This window comes from Hyperoodon ampullatus (assembly GCF_949752795.1).
Source record: "Hyperoodon ampullatus genome assembly, chromosome: 17".
NCBI lineage: Eukaryota > Metazoa > Chordata > Mammalia > Artiodactyla > Ziphiidae > Hyperoodon > Hyperoodon ampullatus.
This window is the reverse complement of record NC_136930.1, coordinates 53825927-53846546: the sequence shown is the minus strand read 5'-3', so window position 1 is coordinate 53846546 and position 20620 is coordinate 53825927. Positions and strand designations below refer to the sequence as shown.

The window sequence follows — 20620 nt, the reverse complement described above, 5'->3', positions numbered from 1 at the left end:
AAACTGACATACTTAAAGTAGGAACACATTTAATAACAAGACTTCTGAATTTAAGGCTGCAGTATGAAGGTCAGAGAGAACCTTCACTAGCTTTCAAGAAATCAGAAATTTGCAGAAATCGCAGAAAAACACTAATTGCGAGCTCAGTTTTTTGCAGCACCGAAACAATTGTTTTAACTAAGAATTCTGGTAAGCTGATGAAAAATCTTCACCTCTAACACCTGCTGAATCCAATGCACTTACCTACCAAGACATAATAATGGCTTATACTCAATTCACATTCTAAGTCTTATGGAATTGCCTTCATTGGCAAAATCTAATAGACAACTTTGCTGGCAAAGAGAGGTAGTCTAGCAAGCATAGTTGCAAGATTCACAGGCACTCAGTACAATGGAAAGAACAGAAAAGAGTAGAAATGAATGTTAGTTTCCTACTTTTCTATCTATATCTTTACAATGCTCATAGTCACATCCATATTTATCTTATCCCTACCCATACCCTATGTATATCATTATCTATATCCATTTCCATATCTCAATCTATACCTAGCACATGTTTCTAACATTGTGAATTTGCCGTCCTCACACATGATGCCTTTTTGGGAATTTTATGTTTGATAGAAGCTACAGCTCATTTACTCTCAACAAATTATATAATCATTCAAATCTTTCTGCAGCCATCTTTTCCTTTAACATTACAATTATTGTCAACTTGACATAACCATGAATTATGCTGTTGTACTTCATGTACCCCAATATCAATAGGTTATACATGATTTATTCTCACAGAACAGTCATTACTTTAAAGATCTATTTGTTCCTGTGGTTTTCCCATTCATTTTGAAATTAAATAGGTTAACAGTTTGTTTCAGCTGATAATTCACTGTATATTACCTGGATCATTTATAAGAACTGTATAACCAAAGTAAAATTGTAAGATTATTCAAATCCAAAAATCTTACTGTGAGTAATGAGAAACCACCGTGGAAATGCTGGTGTTATAATAGTATAGTATGCCACTGAGTGCAGACAAAAGGGCAATGGCTTTTGAGTCATAGCACTAATGAAACCAGCGTTTAATGGCTATTTCTTAGGTTCCAAAAAATACGAATATATTAAAAAAAGAATGTGTAGAACTGAGTCACTTTGCTGTACAGCAGAGATTGGCACAGCATTGTAAATCAACTCTACTTCAATGAAAAAAAAATACACCAGACCATTCACATGAATTGTCTTACTCAACAATCACAAAATCCTGGGACTTTGGTACTGTTATCAGGTTTTAAATAAAGATCCCTTTCTCTCTCTTTCTGCATTCCTCATGTCTGATTTCCCTCTGTCTCACTATAAGCAGTAATATGCTAATAGCTATTTAATTTAAAACTGTGACTTTTATGTTAATTCTCTTAACTAGAGAAAGTTTGAAATATTGCAATTAGTTGATAGGTACATTAAAAATGTATATATTAAAAGAGCCCTTTGATTACATTGTTAAAGATAGTATAGATCTAGTCATTCTCCATGCTCAAGTCTCGTGGAAATAATAATATCTCACTGTTAAAAGTTGATGAACACATTTAGATAATGATACAGGCATCATTTATATCCACCAGTGTTGATGTTTTAAGGGTTTCTGTTACATTAAGCTATAAAATGGCACATTTATTGACATTAATTTAAGAAGACCTTAAACGAACAGCCTATTATTTAAAAAGCATATGCATTGACATTTTAAATGACTTTCTTGTAATTTAAATTTCTATCATTTTTGCATTAATTACCAAATACGTATTTCAGTGCTTTTCATATTAGTCATTGATATAAAGTTACAAGTTAGTCATTTATTCTCCCTGTAACTAGTTACTCATTACAGTATGAAATATCATTAATGTTTCTGAATCTTTTTAAGAGGAAATGCTTCAAGAATGTTTTCATCTATTAAAAGCAGGCATGAGAAGTGATAGGACCACTTGCTTTAAGTGTGTGAATTTTAACACATTCCACAGCTTCTGATGAATGTTTTGTCTAGTAAGTAACAAAATGCTAAAATATGATTAGGGGTGCATGTGGGATTAGGAGAAAGGTAGAATAGCGGTTATACATTAGAAACTATTAAATGTAAGATGAAAAAACAACCAACGTGCTCTACCATCCTGTCACAAGAGAGAACTTACTGAAACAATGGCCATAAAGTAGTTCATGATGAAACATTCACCAAATACAAATGTGAAATAGAGGAAATGTTTTGAATTTTTCATGAAACTAAATGTATTACAGGGAAATTATTGTTCTTTAATCTGAGTTTACATGCATTGTTAAGCATCAAATTTATGGTGAGAGAAAATATTGATTGTTGTGATGTCATAAAACAAAGTAGTTACATAGCAAAATTAATATATTTCAACACTTTATTGGCTACTCCTCAAATTTTAACTTTTATAAAAAATAATATCTGAAGGACATTAACATTGCATCATCTAGGACTTTCCCCTGACATTTCTGTTTGCTAATCTTATTTAGTTTTCCTAGTCGGGAAATATCTTTGCTGACCACTGGTAACCTTTGCCATAAAGGTATGAACATGTACAGGTAGTGGTTCCCCATTAATTTCCAGGCCTTTAATTCAATGACTTCATAATTATGACACATTTTTTTACCAGCCTCAACTACTTAAAGCTATCATGTGGGTAAAATCATGTTTTTATCTATTTCACATATTTGTTAAGAAATTTATATGGGCATTGTGGAGAAAAAAGATGAATTAAATATGCATTTTGCCCTCATGGAAAAATCATTTCCCCTATGGGAAATCACAAGGAGAGAGATAGACTGGAGTTGGAAGTTATGGGTTTATATCTTTGCTCCACTGCCTACCAGCTGTATGGATTTAAACAATTTACTCATCACCTCTGAGCTGTGATTTCTTCAACTGTAATTCAGTGAAAATAAAATTACACTCTGGTATTCTTTAAAAGGAACATAAAAGTCATTCACTATGCAAATTTATCATATGTCAATAAGAAGGGAATATAACTGATAAGGTAATAAAACAATATATAAAAAACTAAATTTCACAAATATCTGAATTCCATGAAAAATATTATGCTTATCCATAAAATATCATGCTTTTACAGTACATAGAAAATGTGTTAAATTCAGATAAAATACATGTATATTTAACTACTGTAATTTATAACTCATATTGAAGATAAAATCATATTAGTTTTACCTGAAAAATAAATGTTTAAATTATATAGTTATATCCTAAAAGATATTTCAAATAGGTATACATAAAATATATGGTCTCCCTTTAACTCTTGAGATTAATAACATGGTAAAAAATAACTCTGAATAAGAGTCACTAAATAGACTATTTGGATTTTCTTAACAATTGGCGTTTCTTTACATTCTCATGATTCTTAAAAACACTCTTCTAAGAACAAAATTTTTGGTTTGAAAAAGAAAGCATTATGATGGCTTTCACATTTTTCTATCATTCCAGTTCATTAATTTAACCATGTTAAGAGAGCCTCTTACATGGAATGCATTGCATCAAGAGCTGGTGATAAACTACTGAGTTCCAAGCATTGACTTCAGGAAGTTTAGTGCCCAAAGGAGAAAGAGAGAAGCTTAATAAATAATCACACATAAATATTAAATTATAAAATGAAGTCTTGTAAAGAAAAGTAACTAATGGGATTCATAACTTAAAGTTTATTTTCAAAACAATCAAGTAATTTTATCACAGGAGGGAGTAAAACAAGTTACGGTAAATCCACATAATGGTACAACTATCATGAAAATAAGTTTAAAACCATACATCTTCCCTCATTTACTGAAGTGAAAAAGAAAACTAAATCTTCCATTATACAACATGCCACTACATACTGAGTATTTAAGGATAACTGGAAAAAAAATTGCTTTTGATAAACGGGAAAAATTCTTCACATTGCCCTCTATCATTTTGGAAAATTTAATGGTAAAATGTTCTAAATATTGCCTAAAAATATTGGATTATTTAATGTATCTGAACAAGTATAAAAATCTGAGATTGCATGTAAAATAAATTGTATGTTTGTATGTGCATTAGTAGTTCAGATATTTAATATTTTGATTTAATAAATGTGCCAAAGACAATGAGAGGATGAACAGGGTGTTCACTAGAAAATGGGACAAAGAGTATGTTGTAGTCTTAGACCTGGCTCTATTGTGAGCTTGATCCAGTTGTTTAATATCTCCCAGTCCCTTATGCCTTCTAATCTGAGGATGAAATTGCATGTTTTACCTATATAGAAAGGTTTTCAAAACATTATTTTCAAATAAATGTTGCACTGATAGGCTCTGAATCTACTTGTTTTGTATAATATCAACATGAGTCTCAGTGAATTACAGTGGTCACTAGGTTCCATGGGACCTCTATTTTCATTTGTAGAATAAATTAATATTTTAGACACTTTTTTAAAATGTATATTTCAAAGCCCAAAAGAGAGCTATGCATTGGTTTCCTATTGTTGATGCAACAAATTACTGCAAACTTAGTGGTTTGAACAACATAAATTTATTATCTTGCAGTCTGGAGAACTGAAGTCCAAAATGTATTTAAGTGGGCTGAACTCAAGGTGTCAGCAGGACTGCATCTCTTATGGAGGCTCTAGGAGAAAATCTGTTCCTTGACTTCTCCAGCTTATAGAGGCTGCTTGCCTTTCTTTGGCTTGTGTCCCTCTTCTAGCTTCACAGCCAGAAACTGCATCACTTGAACGTCTGCTTTCATTGTCACATCTCCTACTCTCTCTCTGATCCTCCTACCTTCCTTTGATAAGGACCCTTGTGAATACTTTGATCCATCCAGATAATCTAGGGTAATTTCCTATTCTTAAGATTTTAACTTAATCACATCTGTAAAGTTCCTTTTGTCATACAAGGTGACATATTTAAATATTCCAGGGATTAGAGCCCAGGCAATTTTGGAAGGCCATTTTTCATAGTATAATATCATACAGAACATCATAACAGTCTGGTTATAAGGTAAATAGGTTCTCAGACTTTTTTGGTTGCAAAATCATTTGTCCTTTTCTTTTCCCTGACAATGTTTCTTATTTTTCTGAAAAAATTCCCTGAGCATTTAAAGTGGGGAAAACTTTATTTTTACATCTTTATATCAAGAAATAATGTTGAAAAAATCTAGAAAATTATTTAACAACCGATTAGTTCCCCAATTACCCTGGAATTCTAGTACTAGGTATATTCTCAAGAGAAATATGTATAAATGCTTACAAAACATGTAACACATGTTCGTAGCAGTATTATTTATAAAAGACCCAACTGGAAAAAAAAGAGTCCACCAACAATAGAATGGATAAATAAATTGAAGTTTATTCATAAAATGGAATCCTATAGAGCAATGAAAGTTAAGTTCCATACTACTGCTATAATAATACAAAGGTAATGTTGAGTCAAAGAAGCCAGAGGCAGAATAATTTTATTATATGATTTTATTTATATAAAGTTTTAAGACATGGAAAACTAATCTGTTTCATTAGGAGTCAGGGACTGCACCTACCTCTGATATATACCCATTATGGTAGGCAGAATAATGATTCCAGAATAATGGTTCCCTCAGAACCTGCAAATATGTTCTACCACATGGCAAAAGGAACTTTACAAATGGAATTAAGATTACAGATGTTATAATAGGAAGATACTGGAATTATCCATTTGGGCACAATCTAATTACATGAGCATTTAAAAGGAGAGGCAGAAGAGGCAGAGAACTTCTTCCAGCCTGAGGTAGAAGAGGGAGCAGCAGAGAGACGAGATAGAAGGGGAAACCACAGATATCTGAAGAATGAGAAGAACTTGGACTGCCATTGCTGACTCTGGAGATGGAGGAAGGGGGCCACAAACCAAGGAATGCCTTCAATTTCTAAAAGCTGAGAATAACCCCAAGCTAACAGCCAGCATAGAAAGGAGGACCTTAATCTCACAACTTCATGAAACTGAATTCTGGCAATAGCCTGCTGAATTTGGAAGTGAAGCAGATATAACTGCAGAGTTTCCAGAAAGCATCGCAGCCAAGCTGACACCATGATTCCATTCTTGCAAGACTCTAAGCAGAGAATCAGTTGAGTTATGCTCTGCCTAGATCCATGTAACTGTGAGATAATAATGGGTGTTGTTTAAGTTTGTGATAACTTGGATTAAGTATAGGAAAATAATATGTTTGTTCTTTATAAGAAAACTAGGCACATAATAAAAATTTACAATATCTGAACATGAAGCAAATTTGAATGAATTTAAAAGGATTAAATTCATAGAGAAAATGTTATCTGACTATAATACAAATGAGATACACATTGGTAACAAAATATAACTAAAGTAACTCATATGTTTATAATTTAAGCAATGTATTTCTAACCATGGAACAAAGAGGAAATCACAAAGGAATATAGAAAAAGTTTGACTAGGTCCCTTGCAGGGTGTAGCTTATGCAGCAAAAAGAGGAAAATTTAAAGCTGTAAATGCTTATATAATCTAGAGAAAATTGCTATGTAAGTGTTTAAGAATGGACTTTTCTGTATTTTCTTTATATATATATATATATATATATATATATACTTTTTTTTTGGCCTCACCGTGCGGTATGTGGGAATCTTAGTTCCCAACCAGGGATTGAACCCACGCCCCCTGAAGTGGAAGTGCGGAGTCTTAACCAATGGACTTCCAGGCAAGTCCCAAGAGTGGACTTTGATAAGGATGTTGATGAAGACATACTGAACAAAGTATATAGAACCCAAATGTTCATCAACAGTGAGTGAATAAATGAATTGTGGTATATTTATTGCAGTAGATTCCTATACAACAGTGGTTCTCAAAATGTGAACCATGCATCCTTGAAAGTTCTGAGACATTTTCAGGGGGTCCATGAAATCAAAATTATTTCCATAATACTATTGAGGCATTATTCACCTTTTTCTCTGTATTGGCATTTGCCCTCATGCACAAAAGTAATGCTGGGTATAAAACTGCTGGTGCATTAACACAAGTCAGTGACTTCAAACTGTACTAGTAATCATTAGTCATTGTATTCTTTACTGCCACACATTTGCAGTGCAAAAAAAAAAAAAAAATCCAATTGTACTTAAGAATGCTCCTGCTAAAGCTATAACTAATTATGTCATTAAACATCCACCCTGTAATACTCCTCTTTTTAATGACCTGTGTGACAAAATGGAAAAAAAATGAAAAAACAAACAAACAAAAACCTTTCTATGGCTACTAAAATATGATGATTGTCTGAAGGAAAAATAGCTTGAGTTATCAGCTGAACTAGCCACTTTTTTCATGGAACAAACTTTTTATTTGAAAGAATGATTAACAGATAAACTATGGTTAGTCACACTTAGGCATTTGGTATCTATTTCCCCCCTGCCCCTCTGAAAAATATGAACCTGACTTGTTATTTCAAGGAAAACAACTGACAGGATTTGTTGTCAGCGATGAAGTCTGAGTTTTCAAGTAAAAAATTAGAATTTTGGAAAACTTCAATCCACCACTGTAAGCTTTAGAGCTTCCCCAAGTTTAAAGATTTTTCTAGTGCAATCAATAGAAATAAAAATAAATGTGGTTTTTAACTATTTTATAATGAAGTGTATCAATATTTGGAAGATCTCTCTAACTCAGTGAACCAATGTATTTCAAATGACCAATGCATGCATAATGTTAAAAAATGCATTAGTAAATATAATCTATTGCAAGGACAAGGTGAACCAAAGGACTTTAATGTTACAGAGTGCAAAAAAATTAGCTGATATGGTTTGAATTCAACATTGTAACTAGTCAAGTTTTTATGTAGTATCAAAGAAGAATAACCACTTTTACAAGCAAAAGCTATTAGAATACTCTTCCCTTTTACAACTAAGTGTCTAAGTGAGATCAGGGTTCTTCATACCCATCAAACAAAATAACATATTGCAATATATTCAATAAAGAAGCAGATATGATAATTTAGCTACTTTCTACTAATGGGACAGGCATTAAAGAGATTTGCAAAAATAAAGCACAGTGTATTCTTCTCGTTTTTTGTTTTGGAAAAGATAGTTATTTAATACTAAAATATTATTTATGTCAACACATAATGGATTTATTCTGGATATTTTTAAATGATATTACTAATGCACATTTTAAAATGTTTCTCAGTTTAAACTTAAATAGCATAAATATTGATAGATCTAGCCTGTAATATCTTTTTGGGGTTCTTAATAAATTTTTAGAGTAAGTAGGCCTGAGACAAATGAAAACTACTGCTATTCAGAAATAAAAATATTTGATAATTTCAGTACAGACTAATTCTACCTATATAATGTTGGGCAAAAATAGCAAGTATATTAAAAAATAATATAACTCCATTGTATAAAATTCTCAATCTTTAATCTCATATTAAGAATAAAAGGGCTTCCCTGGTGGCGCAGTGGTTGAGAGTCTGCCTGCCGATGCAGGGGACACGGGTTCGTGCCCCGGTCTGGGAAGATCCCACATGCCGCGGAGCGGCTGGGCCCGTGAGCCATGGCCGTTGGGCCTGCGCGTCCGGAGCCTGTGCTCCGCAACGGGAGAGGCCACAACAGTGAGAGGCCCACATACCGCAAAAAAAAAAAAAAAAAAAAAAAAAAAAAAAAGAATAAAAAATGAGAAAGTTACATAGTGGGCAATTCATAGAAAATTTTTAAAATTATTCATCTTCATTAGTTTTATAAAAATTATATCCAATGAATATGCTTTTTCTTATTTTTAATTTTTCTTTTCTGCTTTATTAAGTGTCAATTGTAAATTATATTTTATACAGTCGAGCTTATCATATGCAATAATTTATTAGCAAAATAAGTAGTAAATTATGGGCAAAAATATCAGACAAATATTTGTTATGTAAACTTATGCATTATTAACCTAAAATAATTTGCAACTGTTAATTTTAATAGAACTTCCTGGAATCTGATAAAACAAAATCACTTCTCACATGTAGACATTTTACTTTCAAGATTTCATATTTAGATAATATCTCTTCCTTTAATATTGTTTCATTAAATATTTCCCACTCATATATATTTTAAACTGTCAGGAAAATTCAACAAAAATGTCTTCTAAGTGTTATTAAAATCAACAGTTAAAATATGCACAGACCCATAATCTCATAACTTACTTCCCAAAGTTTGAATTGATCAATATTTTCATATAGATGATATATGGAATAGACATGATAAACAGTAATAGCACGCACACATAAATAAACATATTTATATATACTTATGGCAATTGCTTTCGATGAGTGACATGTTCTAATCAACACGTCATAAATTAATTCACACCACACACACTCACAAAGCTTAGGGATTTGATAAAATGACTTTTAATACTCTTTCAACTCTATTAGGAAAAATGTCTATAGCTAATAATTAATTCTGTTTCTGTTTCAGGTTAACAGGATTCCATCTGCCACCACCAGTGACAAGTACCAAATCTGTGTTCTCACTACGTTTGACCAGTGATTTTGCAGTTAGTGCTCATGGATTTAAAGTATACTATGAAGGTAAGTGATGATAATATAAAAGGCCCACTGCCCAGCTCAATGTAGTAAAACCAAAATTCTCCAGGGTAAAAATAGAAGAAAAATCACCAGGACAGACGTTATAGTTCATCCTGCTATATCAAATCTTATACCAAGATTCATCTTCTCAATAATCATCAATATATAATAAAAAGCTAGACTTAGTAGGCTTTAATGTTTCATTGCAGTGTGCCTAGACAGAGGAAAATCTTGCCCTTAAATCTTCTTAGGAGATGAGACCATGGCATCTTTATAGGTTTAAATCTTAATAAAAGGGAACAGAATCTGAGAGTAAAAGGAAACTAGGTCTGATTTGAGATTCAGGCATCACAGACTCCATCCTATTCTCCTCTGTTCTCTGCCTCTCTGTCATAAAATAAACTGGTCATTTGTGTTCTCTGCAAGTTAGAATAAAGAGAAAATTCTATGAAGAGACAAGAGTTGACATTTTTCATTTTAAAACAGTATTTCCAGTCCCACAGATCCATAATACCTTAACCACAAAGAGGAAAATAAAGAAGCACTTGAAACTGATGTTTTTTATCTGGAAGTTTGCTACAGGCTCACTTAGTATCAAAACCTGGACTTATTGGAGGTCATTTATAATCTTTATTTATCCCACATAGTGTGGGTACCCATGTTTCACTATACAATTATTGTTTGATAACTGGGTGACACCACAGGCTTGGCTGATGGTGTTCAAAATGTACAGAATCTGTATTGTTTTCTTTTTTTAAAGTGTAAAAAAATCTGAAGGTAAAAATAACCTGTTCTCAAGTGCTTCTTATTGAGGTCATGTAGTTGTAAATTCTTCTCTATGTGACTTGACAATAAAATCTCACCTAGTTTAGGGAATGGTCCCTTCCTTACCCATAGGAATAGCATAACAGAATTCGACTCGCCTCCCCAGGACCATATTACCAGAACGCACCACACCACATCTAACATCATGATAAGAGATATACAAATACAGTAGCAGGGGTGGTTACTTTCTAAAGCACATAATAATTCAATATATAATATGTTTAAAGAGCACACTAGAAAACAATCATATATAAAATAGAATTGCTTTAGTATACAGGTTAACAGTTTGCATGTTGGGAAAGTTTTAAACTGAAAGTTTCATCTAGTGCTTTCTCCCTAGGAAAAAAATACCTGCTAGCAAACTGTTGAGTAAAAATATTTTCTCTTTTTTAATATTCTTAATAATGCCATATCACAGCAGTTTTGAACACTATTTTCTACCTAATACATTTCTGAACTGTGTCTTTCTCTAGCAGGGGAGGATGCATTCCAAGACTTATTTTCCTCCATTGTGATATTAATAATCATTATTTTTGAAGGTACTTTCACAATAGTTGAATATTTTTATCTTGGCAACTTAATTCATAGTTTAAAACACTACAAACACAAAGGTTTAATTTTAAGCATAATTTTGGCAATATTGAATGAGTTAGTAATACAATAGTTTTCTATTAAAGGCTCCATAATAGAGAACTTGTGCTCTGTTCATCAAAGTATAAAGATATTTTAGGTTAGTTTATTCTTTCAGCAAATACTAAGTATACTGAAATTGTAGGAACTTGGAAGATGTATTATAATATTGCCATACTTTCTGGTTTGACTGTCAAGTTTCATGAAATACTGTCAAAAATATTTTCATAGCTCTCCATTGTTTCTACATATAAAACATTAAATTTCTGTCTTTTCTGCTTCAGTGAAAATGGATTCATATATCTTCATGATATTTCAATGTATGTTTGGGAGATCCTGACTTAAAATGTAAGGTACTAGGCAGCTGGGTAGTACTGAGGGATTGGTCATCATCCTGCAGAACATCTTCAGGTATTGATTTGTGATGGGTATCTTCTATCATGTATATTAGTTTTCTATGGCTACCATAGCAAACAACCACAAATTTAGCAGCAAAACAACAAAAATATATTATCTCACAGTTCTGTAGCTGAAAAGTCCTGGTCGTCTCTGCTAGTCCTCTGCTCAGAGTTTCATAAGGCTGAAATAAAAATGTCAGCTGGTTAGGCTTTTATCAGAAGGCTCTGGAAAATATCTATTGCCCACCGTTTCTAGAGGCCTCTCTCTTCCTTGCATGTATGACCTACATTTGTGAGCTAGCCACAGGTGAAATGAATCCTTCTCATACTTGAAATCTCTCTGATGTTCCCTTCTTAGTGCATCTCTCTACTACCTTCTTTTCCCACACATCTCTGACTTCAGCTGGAGAAATTTCTTAGCTTGTAAGGGCCTATGTCATTAGATTAGCCTTGATTATCCATGTAGACCCAATCTCCCCAAGTTAAAGTCCTTAACCATAATTACACATGCAAAGTCCTTTTTGCGAGGTAATATGATATATTCACAGGTTCCAGGGATTCTGGGGTGTGTGTGTAGGCATGTGGGTTAGGCTTCATTAGTCCTACCACACCATGTGCAACACTATGCAATATTTTACAGAGGGAGTAGCTACAAGAATTTATTTATTTAACCACAGCCAATGACACTGTCAAGGCCAACTGGTGTATTGTGCAGTTCAGAAAATTTAGTTTGAAATTTCAAAGCCTGTCCTCTAAATTTGCACCTGTATTTTTGTTTGTTTTGTTTTGTTTGCAGGATGAACCTAATGTCTGAATCTCCTTTATTTTCATTTCATCTCCCTCCATATAATCACTTATTAATTATTTTCTTTATTTTTTAAAGTTTCCTGAGACTTTGTCCTGTGTACTAGAATTTATGAGATCTCTATTTATTAGTGATATTTGTGCATTTTTCTGTGTTTCTCAAACTGCCAATAGTGGGCCAAAGGTATCAGAATCATCTGGAGAATTTGCTAAAGTGTAGAATTCTTGGCCCCAGTTACAATCCTGAATCAGACTGTGGAGTGAAGCCGTAGAATATGCATTGCAATTCCAATTGCAAATCCAATGTAGAATAATTGATAAATGTACATCATCTGTGATCTTCACAGACCTTCTCTGTTGTTACAAACTTCTGCTGTCTTACTTTAGCCCATATACTTTAAAACTGTGGAGGGTGATGTCCCCGTCTCACAAATTTTGATTGAGTTTCAGAGCTCTTAACCATTTATCAGAAATGCTTTTAAACTTCTTGAAGTTGAAGCTGTGAGGTGTTAAATTTCTGTGGAAAATTTTCCCCATTAATATCTAGCTGCATATATTTTTATTTTTCCTCATTATTGTCTATCATACACTTGAATTTCTTGTCACTGTTTCTCAAAATTTGTTTCATAGAACTTTGTTTTCATATGTTTCTTAAGATTTATAAAAAGAAATGAGTAGTGTTCTGTGAAACAAGTTGGAAAAACACTAGTGTATACTAAGTTGAATAGTCATATAACCATCTTTCAAAATTTGATCAGGATAAAACTGGTACCATCTGTATTCTGTGGAGCACACAATGGAAATGCTCTTTTGTCTTTTCAGATCTGCCAAACAGAATTCAAAATATATTCTAGCTTCTGCTAAAAGTTATTTTGTACAATGGACTCCTTTCACATTTTACTTTCAAAGCTATGTAATCATTCTTTATAGGTGCAAGATCATAAAGATATACCATGGACTATCTTATCATTTTAGAATTGTTTATTGTAGAAAGTAATATAATGCAAGCATATAGTGGATTATATACATATTCCATGTAATCATTAAATATTATTATATATTATATGAATTGGTTAGTGTAATGTCTAGGAAAATCTCAATGAATAATTTCAGTATGTATCAGTGATCCTTCAATGATCAGAAACAGACATAAAAATAAAAAGTCTTGAAAATCGCTTCAAACTCAAGGTAGCTATTATGCCCTAATGATTATTGATGTGTATGACTAAGTAATTAAGATATTACAGGGATAACAGTCTCAGTTTTAGCAAATTTGCTGTTCAATCATTTTCACATTTTAATTAAGAAACATAAAAATTTGTTTAATAACAGTATTACTACTAGGTAACATTTATTGAGTGATTTCTTTGTGTCAATCACAGTGCTAAACATTTTACATGGATTTTTCTCACCCTAGAAAATTATATGAAAAATTGTAATGAGCAAGAATTTAATAAAGCACTAACCTTAATGTAAAAATATGTTTAAGTACCCTAGAGGTGTAAACTGTATATATTTTAGAGACTTATTCTATACCTAACTACAAACTAATTCCATTATAAATATATATGACCACATAAAAGTTAGTGCAAACGAGCATTACAAAAGAATTACTGATAATGCTGTGTATAAAACAATATGAAATATAAAAGCTGAAATATATTTTTGTGTATATTACATGTGACCTATATATTCTGTGTCCTTTTTAAACACTTGACATACAGAAGAATGTTTATACTATTTACTATTCTATTTTAGCTATCCATCACACATGTTTATCAAAAGTTTTCACTTGAGAATGTCAAATGACTTGTGATTTTTAATTTTAAGTGTTAATTTTTATTCCTAAGCTTTATAAATTTAAACTGCAGTACCATGAACTTTAATGGAGAGATTACAATTTAGAATGAAGTCAGTTATGCTTCTAGCAAGATAGCTGAATTGTAGCAAGAGAAATTTATGTAATAAAATTATATATATTAGTTTTCTATCAATGAAGGTAGGTTAGGTTCATAAAAGAAGTTAATGGATCTTTACCTTTCTTCTAAGAATAAATGAGAGATATCATATTTTTAAAACATAATACAAGGAAATGTAATACGTGCAGAGACTTTTTTCTGGTCTCTCGATCAAATTCAAATATTTTGCCTTTAGGGTTCCATAGCGTCTGGCTACTTAGGTATTAAAACATCTTAATCCATGGCCTGTCCCGCCTCCCCCAACTTTATTTACTTTGGGTAACTTCCTGCCCTGAAATTCGGATTGAGCCGCAGGCAGAGGATGAGATTATCCTCCTACCTCCACTCCCACTAGTGGTGCCATCCCTGTGCTCCAGCTTTTCTTGGCTTCATTAGCCACCAATGGACAGGGGCAGGAGCAGGAGGTGGAGCTGGTACCAGGGAACTAGGATGAGATCCTGTCTCTGTCATTGCCCCTTTGTAGCATTTCCCTTTGGTATCTGGTCCTCCCTTGTTCCCCAGGGTCTAGCCTGGTGGTCTTGTTTTCCACTGCTCCTCCAGTGGTCTTTGCCTGTTTGGTCTGACACTATGGAAGACAATTTCTCAGGTGGCCTTGATCTCCATGGCACAGTCTTCTGGGTGTTCCATCCTTCATGGCTAGATTCATTGGAGGTTCTATCTCTGGAATTTTTATCACTGGGAACCTGGCCCTTGGATGGTTTAGTCTTCCGGAGATCTAGGCCACCATACTCTGCCCAAGTCCCATCACAGATGACATGGTCCTCTGAGATGTCCCATTCTTGTGAACTAACTCTTTGGCGATCAGGCTCTGTTTGGTCTGGCCCTCTGGGAGACTTGTCTTCAATGTTTAGGTCCTCACGGAGTGTGAGCAGCTGTGTCCTGGCCTTTCTGGAACATTAGCCCTAGGTTTGAGGACTTTGGGGGTCTGGCCCTCCAGAAGTTTTGTCAGCTGCAGGCAGGTCCCTCCAAAGGTCTGTTCACCACAGTCTGGCTCTTTGGTGCACCTCTTTCCTATGGCCTAGTTATCTGATGGTGTGGGCAGCTGTTCATGGGACCCTGTACTTGGCCCCAGCAGTGGTTTTGTCTGTAGTGGCCAGTGACCATCTATCTAAGTCATGAGTGCCTTCTCTCTCTTGTATTTATTTATTTAATTGAAGTATAGTTGATTTACAATATTATATTAGTTTCAGGTATATGACTTAGTGATTCAATATTTTTATAGAATATATTCCACTTAAAGTTACACTGGCTATATTCTCTCCCTTTTAAATTGTTCAAAATCCCAATCTAGAGAATTACAAAAATCAGACTTTTCCTTATATATCATCTATAGAATGGAGTTAAAAGTCACAATGTTATAATGAATATGTGGATTTGGCTGGGTATACACAAAATTTTATTAATTCTCAAGTTTACATCTATTATCCAGGAAGATATACATTTTCATTGTACTCACAGCAAAACTTGAATAGTATTCTCAATACTATGAATGCTTTTCGACATTAAGCAATAACATTAAAAAAAAGCAATAACATTTTAAACATTTCCCATTTCTGCACAGTGTAGCACATACAACCTGTACAACAACAGATCTCCAGCCTTATTTCCTCATCATTTGCCTCAATTCATGAAATGGTCACATGAACATTTATTAAATTTCTACATATACTATGGTATTTAAATTGTTCTACCTTACATCTCCAGTTCTCCTGCTGAGTACACCTGTACAATGTACTGTTATTTTTTGCTCATGCTAGGCTCTGAGAAGTTTGAGGGTATAGAACCTGTTTTACTTGTTTTGTAAATTGTGCCCTATTTCAGCACATTCCTGGCACATTGCAAGAACTTAATAGATGCTTGTTACATTCAAGTAATAAATAGGAATATCTAATACTTTGATCAGGAATCAGGAAAGATTTAATACATCTCCCACTTACAAAGATTTAAAACTCCAGTGAATACGTTAAAAGGCAGTAACCACAGATATTTACATTAAATGAACAAGGTTTAGGAAAAATTTTGGTCTTTTATTTGAGAAAAGCCATAAATTATACTTAAAATTATTTTTACTTTTTATAGATATTTTCTTTACTTTAAAATCTTTACTTTCTTGAAGTAAATAGTTTCTTTATGAAGCACTTTAAACATACAAAATTGCCCATATGACATATAGAGAAAAATAAGCTGAATATAAAAAAAATGTTAAAGCCAGTGACATATGACCTACTTAATCTTTGTGCTTCACATGGAGAAGATGGGTTGGAATTCAAGATTGTATTTTATTCTCCAGAAGTAGGATGATTAAACACAGTATGTAATCTCATTTCACACTAAATTTCCTTCTTTTATATATGTTGCTAAATGTGTCATATCTGTCAACCGCTATATTTTATCATTTTTATATGAGTGCTAGAATGAAGTTTAATTGAGACAGTGATTAATGTAAGATTCTAATTATATGTCAAAGATTTTTTTGTGTTTTGTACACTCAAAGACTATACATTGTGATAAATTGTTATAATTGATATGATACAACCCGTGGTTTAAAAGAGAACTATACTATGAGTTTGGTTAAGGAATGAATTTGTGGATTTATCTTGATTCCCTCTTAACAAAATGTAGTAAATTAGCAAAATATAAATTTATGTTTTTTATTTGACTATAAGTGTGATGGCATATCACAGAAAATTAAATTTGAAATGGTTTCTTCCTTATAAAAATAATTATGCTCTTTAACAGAGCACCATTTAATATGATTAAGAAATAAACATAGGTAAAATAAAATGTGCAAATCAAATATTTCAATGGGAAAAATAAACAGCATCAATCATTTTCATTCAATGGGTATATGTACTGTATTAGATAAAATTATTTTTCTGCATGGAGAAATAATTACATCATCAAATCCCATTTTCACTACTTGTTACACAAGTCTCCGCTTTAAGATGGATTTTTCATAATTTTCCCCATACCACATAAGACAATGTAGTTTATCCCAATAAAAATTATACTTTTCCTATATAGTGTGATATATTGTCTAGAATATTCTTTAGGTTTTGTATACTCTTTAATATAAATTGACCTCAAGGCGCTGGTTGTTGGACTCTTAGTATTATTCAGAGAACTAAATGTTATTGCTCCTATCTAATTATTAAATCAGTGATATTTCCAATTTTGTAGTTAAAATTATTGAAAATTTCTAAATAATTTTCTTCATATTCATTTGCATTTACAATAATTATTCTGGTTATCTGCCATCTTTGAAGGCACTTATCAATACTTTTTGTCCTTACACCATGCTTCCAACTGAAGACTTTATTTCTGATTTTACAGCATGTTCTTTTGGTCATAATTGTCAAACACTAGCCATCACTTGCTATGTTTCATACAATATTTCATTGTGCTTTTCTGTGTAGATATAGCATAGCATTTGCTTCTCATAATGATATTTAAAGGAATTTTTCCACAAAAGGATCCTTCCCATCTGTATTGGTTTTCTATTGCTGTATAACAAAATTACCACCATTTCGTGGACTAACACAACACAAATTATAATCTCATAGTGCTATAGATTAAAAGTTTGGCAGGGGTCAGCTGGGTTCTTAGCTCAGATCTCACAAGTCTGCTGTCAGGGTGTTGGCTAGCACTGTGATTAAGGCCAGGGTCCTATTCCAAGCTTACTGGTTGCTGGTAGAATTTATTTCCTTAGCAGTCGTATGATTGAGGTCCCTATTTTCTTGCCAGTGATTGATCAGGGATTTTTCATAGTTTTAATAGGCTGCTTGTGCTTCCTTACCATCCTCCTCACCCAAAGGCAGTTCAAAACCTTTCAGCTTAGCTACAGTACTTCTCTCAGACTTTCTACTTGGCTTACAAAGAGGGCTATGTAGTATAACATAATCACAGGACCGACTGTCCCATCACCACTGCCATATAGTGTAACCTAATGAAGGAGGCAACTATTCCATCATATCCATAGGTCCCACCTGTACTCATGGGAGGGGGTTGGAAATCTTGGAGCCCATCTTAGAATTCTGCCTAGCATATCCTGTTGAGTGACTCATTTAGGCGATAGTTCAAAACAGGATAGAAAATACAGGAAGAGAAAGAACAGAAGGTTAGAAGATGTGTTTTATTATTTATCACCCTAAGCAGAACTATCTTTACCTGAAAAGAGATATAGTTAATATATTCTTTATATTTTTTCTCCTTACTTTGGTAAACTGATTTCTTTTAGGTTAGTAAGTAGCACATTTTTATATTCTATTGCATAAGTTCAATTCAATTATAATAGGACAGTGCGCTTCAGATGCTTATTTTTTAAGATGATCACAATTTAATATGAACTTATTTTTAATATAGCATATTTTTTTTCTTAGTAAGAAATATAGGGTAATGGAAAAAAAATTTACAAGACCTAATATTTAAGGCTGACTATCACTCAGATGCTCTGAGGCTCAGTTCTTCATAATACGAGGAATACAATACTGATTCTACAAGTTTGTTTTGAAGATCAAGGAAGTTAATGATGAAACATTCAAAGTGCAGCACCTGATATATAAGCAACATTCAATAAATGTTAGCTAGTATCTTTGCTGTTCTACCATATATATTCAATATTATATATTGGTAATATTGATATATATTCATATATATTATAATGTTTGGTCATGTCATATAAACTCTGAATTTCCATTTTCTCAAAAGAAGCAATATACCTAGCTATTTGTTTTGTCTTTCTTAGAGTGTTGTTCAAATAAGAAGATGGCTGTGACAATTTACCCATATGTTATTTCAGCCAGATGAGTTAGGGAGCAGCAAGCACCCTTAGATAGGGTTTCCCAGGAATCACAGTGCTGTCAATGGGGTGATCCATTTTCAGCTTGAAACAAGGGAAGAAATGACAGTTTTCACATATGCACAGACATGTGCAATGCTCTTCCAGGGACAAAGCTCAAAACCCTGACAGAGTCTAAGAGAAGTAATCCACTCGAGTTGCAGCTCTGAGCTAACATGTCAGTGCTAGAGACAAAACTGGAGCATGATGAGGCAGTCATTGCAATCGACTTGGAAAGAGGGTGAAATGGAAGAATGCCAAGTTTAGTATAGAAATTAATTGAATAAAACTTGTTACCTAAATATAGTCCTTTAAGCAAGTGCATAAACAAAAACTCATAAAAAAATTATGGATAATTATAAGGGCTCTGAAGCAAAGAACAAACATCTTCTTAAAGACATTGTGGCTAGAAGAGATAATACACAGAATTGAAAGTAACAAACTGCAAACTTTTGGTCATTTTGATTAAGTATAATTATTTTTTTCCTAGTGACAAAGAAATAACAGAAACTACTGATCCATCTTTAAAAAAAAACCTTATAGTTCTATGTATGTACATATTGTTAAGAACAGTGATGATTCTGACATTTTACCCTATTCGAAAGTTAACGAGTTAGCCTGCCAGTTTCAGGGATGCTGGCAGAAGACAGAAAACTACTGAGTCAGGGACAAAGGACTATATTACATACAGCAATAGAAATAGAGTATCAGCAATTATTCAGGTGCCCAGAGCCTCAGTTCTCAACAGTGCAATGAGAAGAGGGCCAGGTGATGCCCACATATACAGGAGAGAAACTCTTAACTTAGGGAAACAGGATCTTTTATAATAGATAGTAAGTAAACAGGCCCTTTGCTCTGGAGGAAGATAGTATTTCCATATTGCTGCTGGACAAAGAGTCACTACCTCTCCTTATAGGATGTGGAAAACATGAGAGGCACCTGGATAATTGTTTCCCAACACATGCGCAGAGTGTTCTACCACCACAGCATCTGGATTCAATAAATGTTAGACAATTTTCAATCACTTTTAAAAATTCCAAATGAAAGTTACCTTTAAGAATTATTATATGAAGATCCTCATATGGGTAGATGCTAATCTAAAAGTTTCAACACTTTTATCAGCTATATATAGTATATTTTTAAAAGCATTTAATAAGCTACAACATTTTATATATACCTTTGGATAATTTTGTAAATATCATCTGAAAATAATGAGTGCTCTTTCTTTTCTTCCTTCTTTTCCATCCTGTAAGGGGTGTTTGTTGAACTCTCTTTCAGTAGTGTGGGATATATCTCCTCCATCACGATTTCAAAAGGATTTATCCAACTACATTTATTTGTACAATCAGTCTACCATTTTGTCTTTTTGTACTATTTTTTGTTTGTTTTATACTAGGGTAATACTTGTTCATATTATGCACTGAGTACATTTTCCTAATACAGTTATCACAACATAAATCCCAGATGACTATAAATAATTACATTTTGAAATGAAAATGTATAGTCCATGAAGAAATATAGCAGAATATTACCAGCTCATGGGAGAGGAAAGCTTTCAAACTGCAAAGGCC

General features: G+C 33.0%; 1 protein-coding gene across 3 annotated transcripts in view; it reads left to right on the top strand.

The window, feature by feature from the left end:
• Positions 1 to 20620, top strand: part of CSMD3 (CUB and Sushi multiple domains 3) — a gene marked incomplete at its 5' end in the record, with an annotated part of 1086230 nt that overhangs the window by 159197 nt on the left and 906413 nt on the right. For all 3 annotated transcript variants that reach the window (XM_079722286.1, XM_079722285.1, XM_079722284.1), the window contains one exon: positions 9467 to 9579. In XM_079722286.1, the coding sequence (XP_079578412.1) occupies positions 9467 to 9579 (113 nt within the window). The remainder of the gene's footprint in view (positions 1 to 9466; positions 9580 to 20620) is intronic.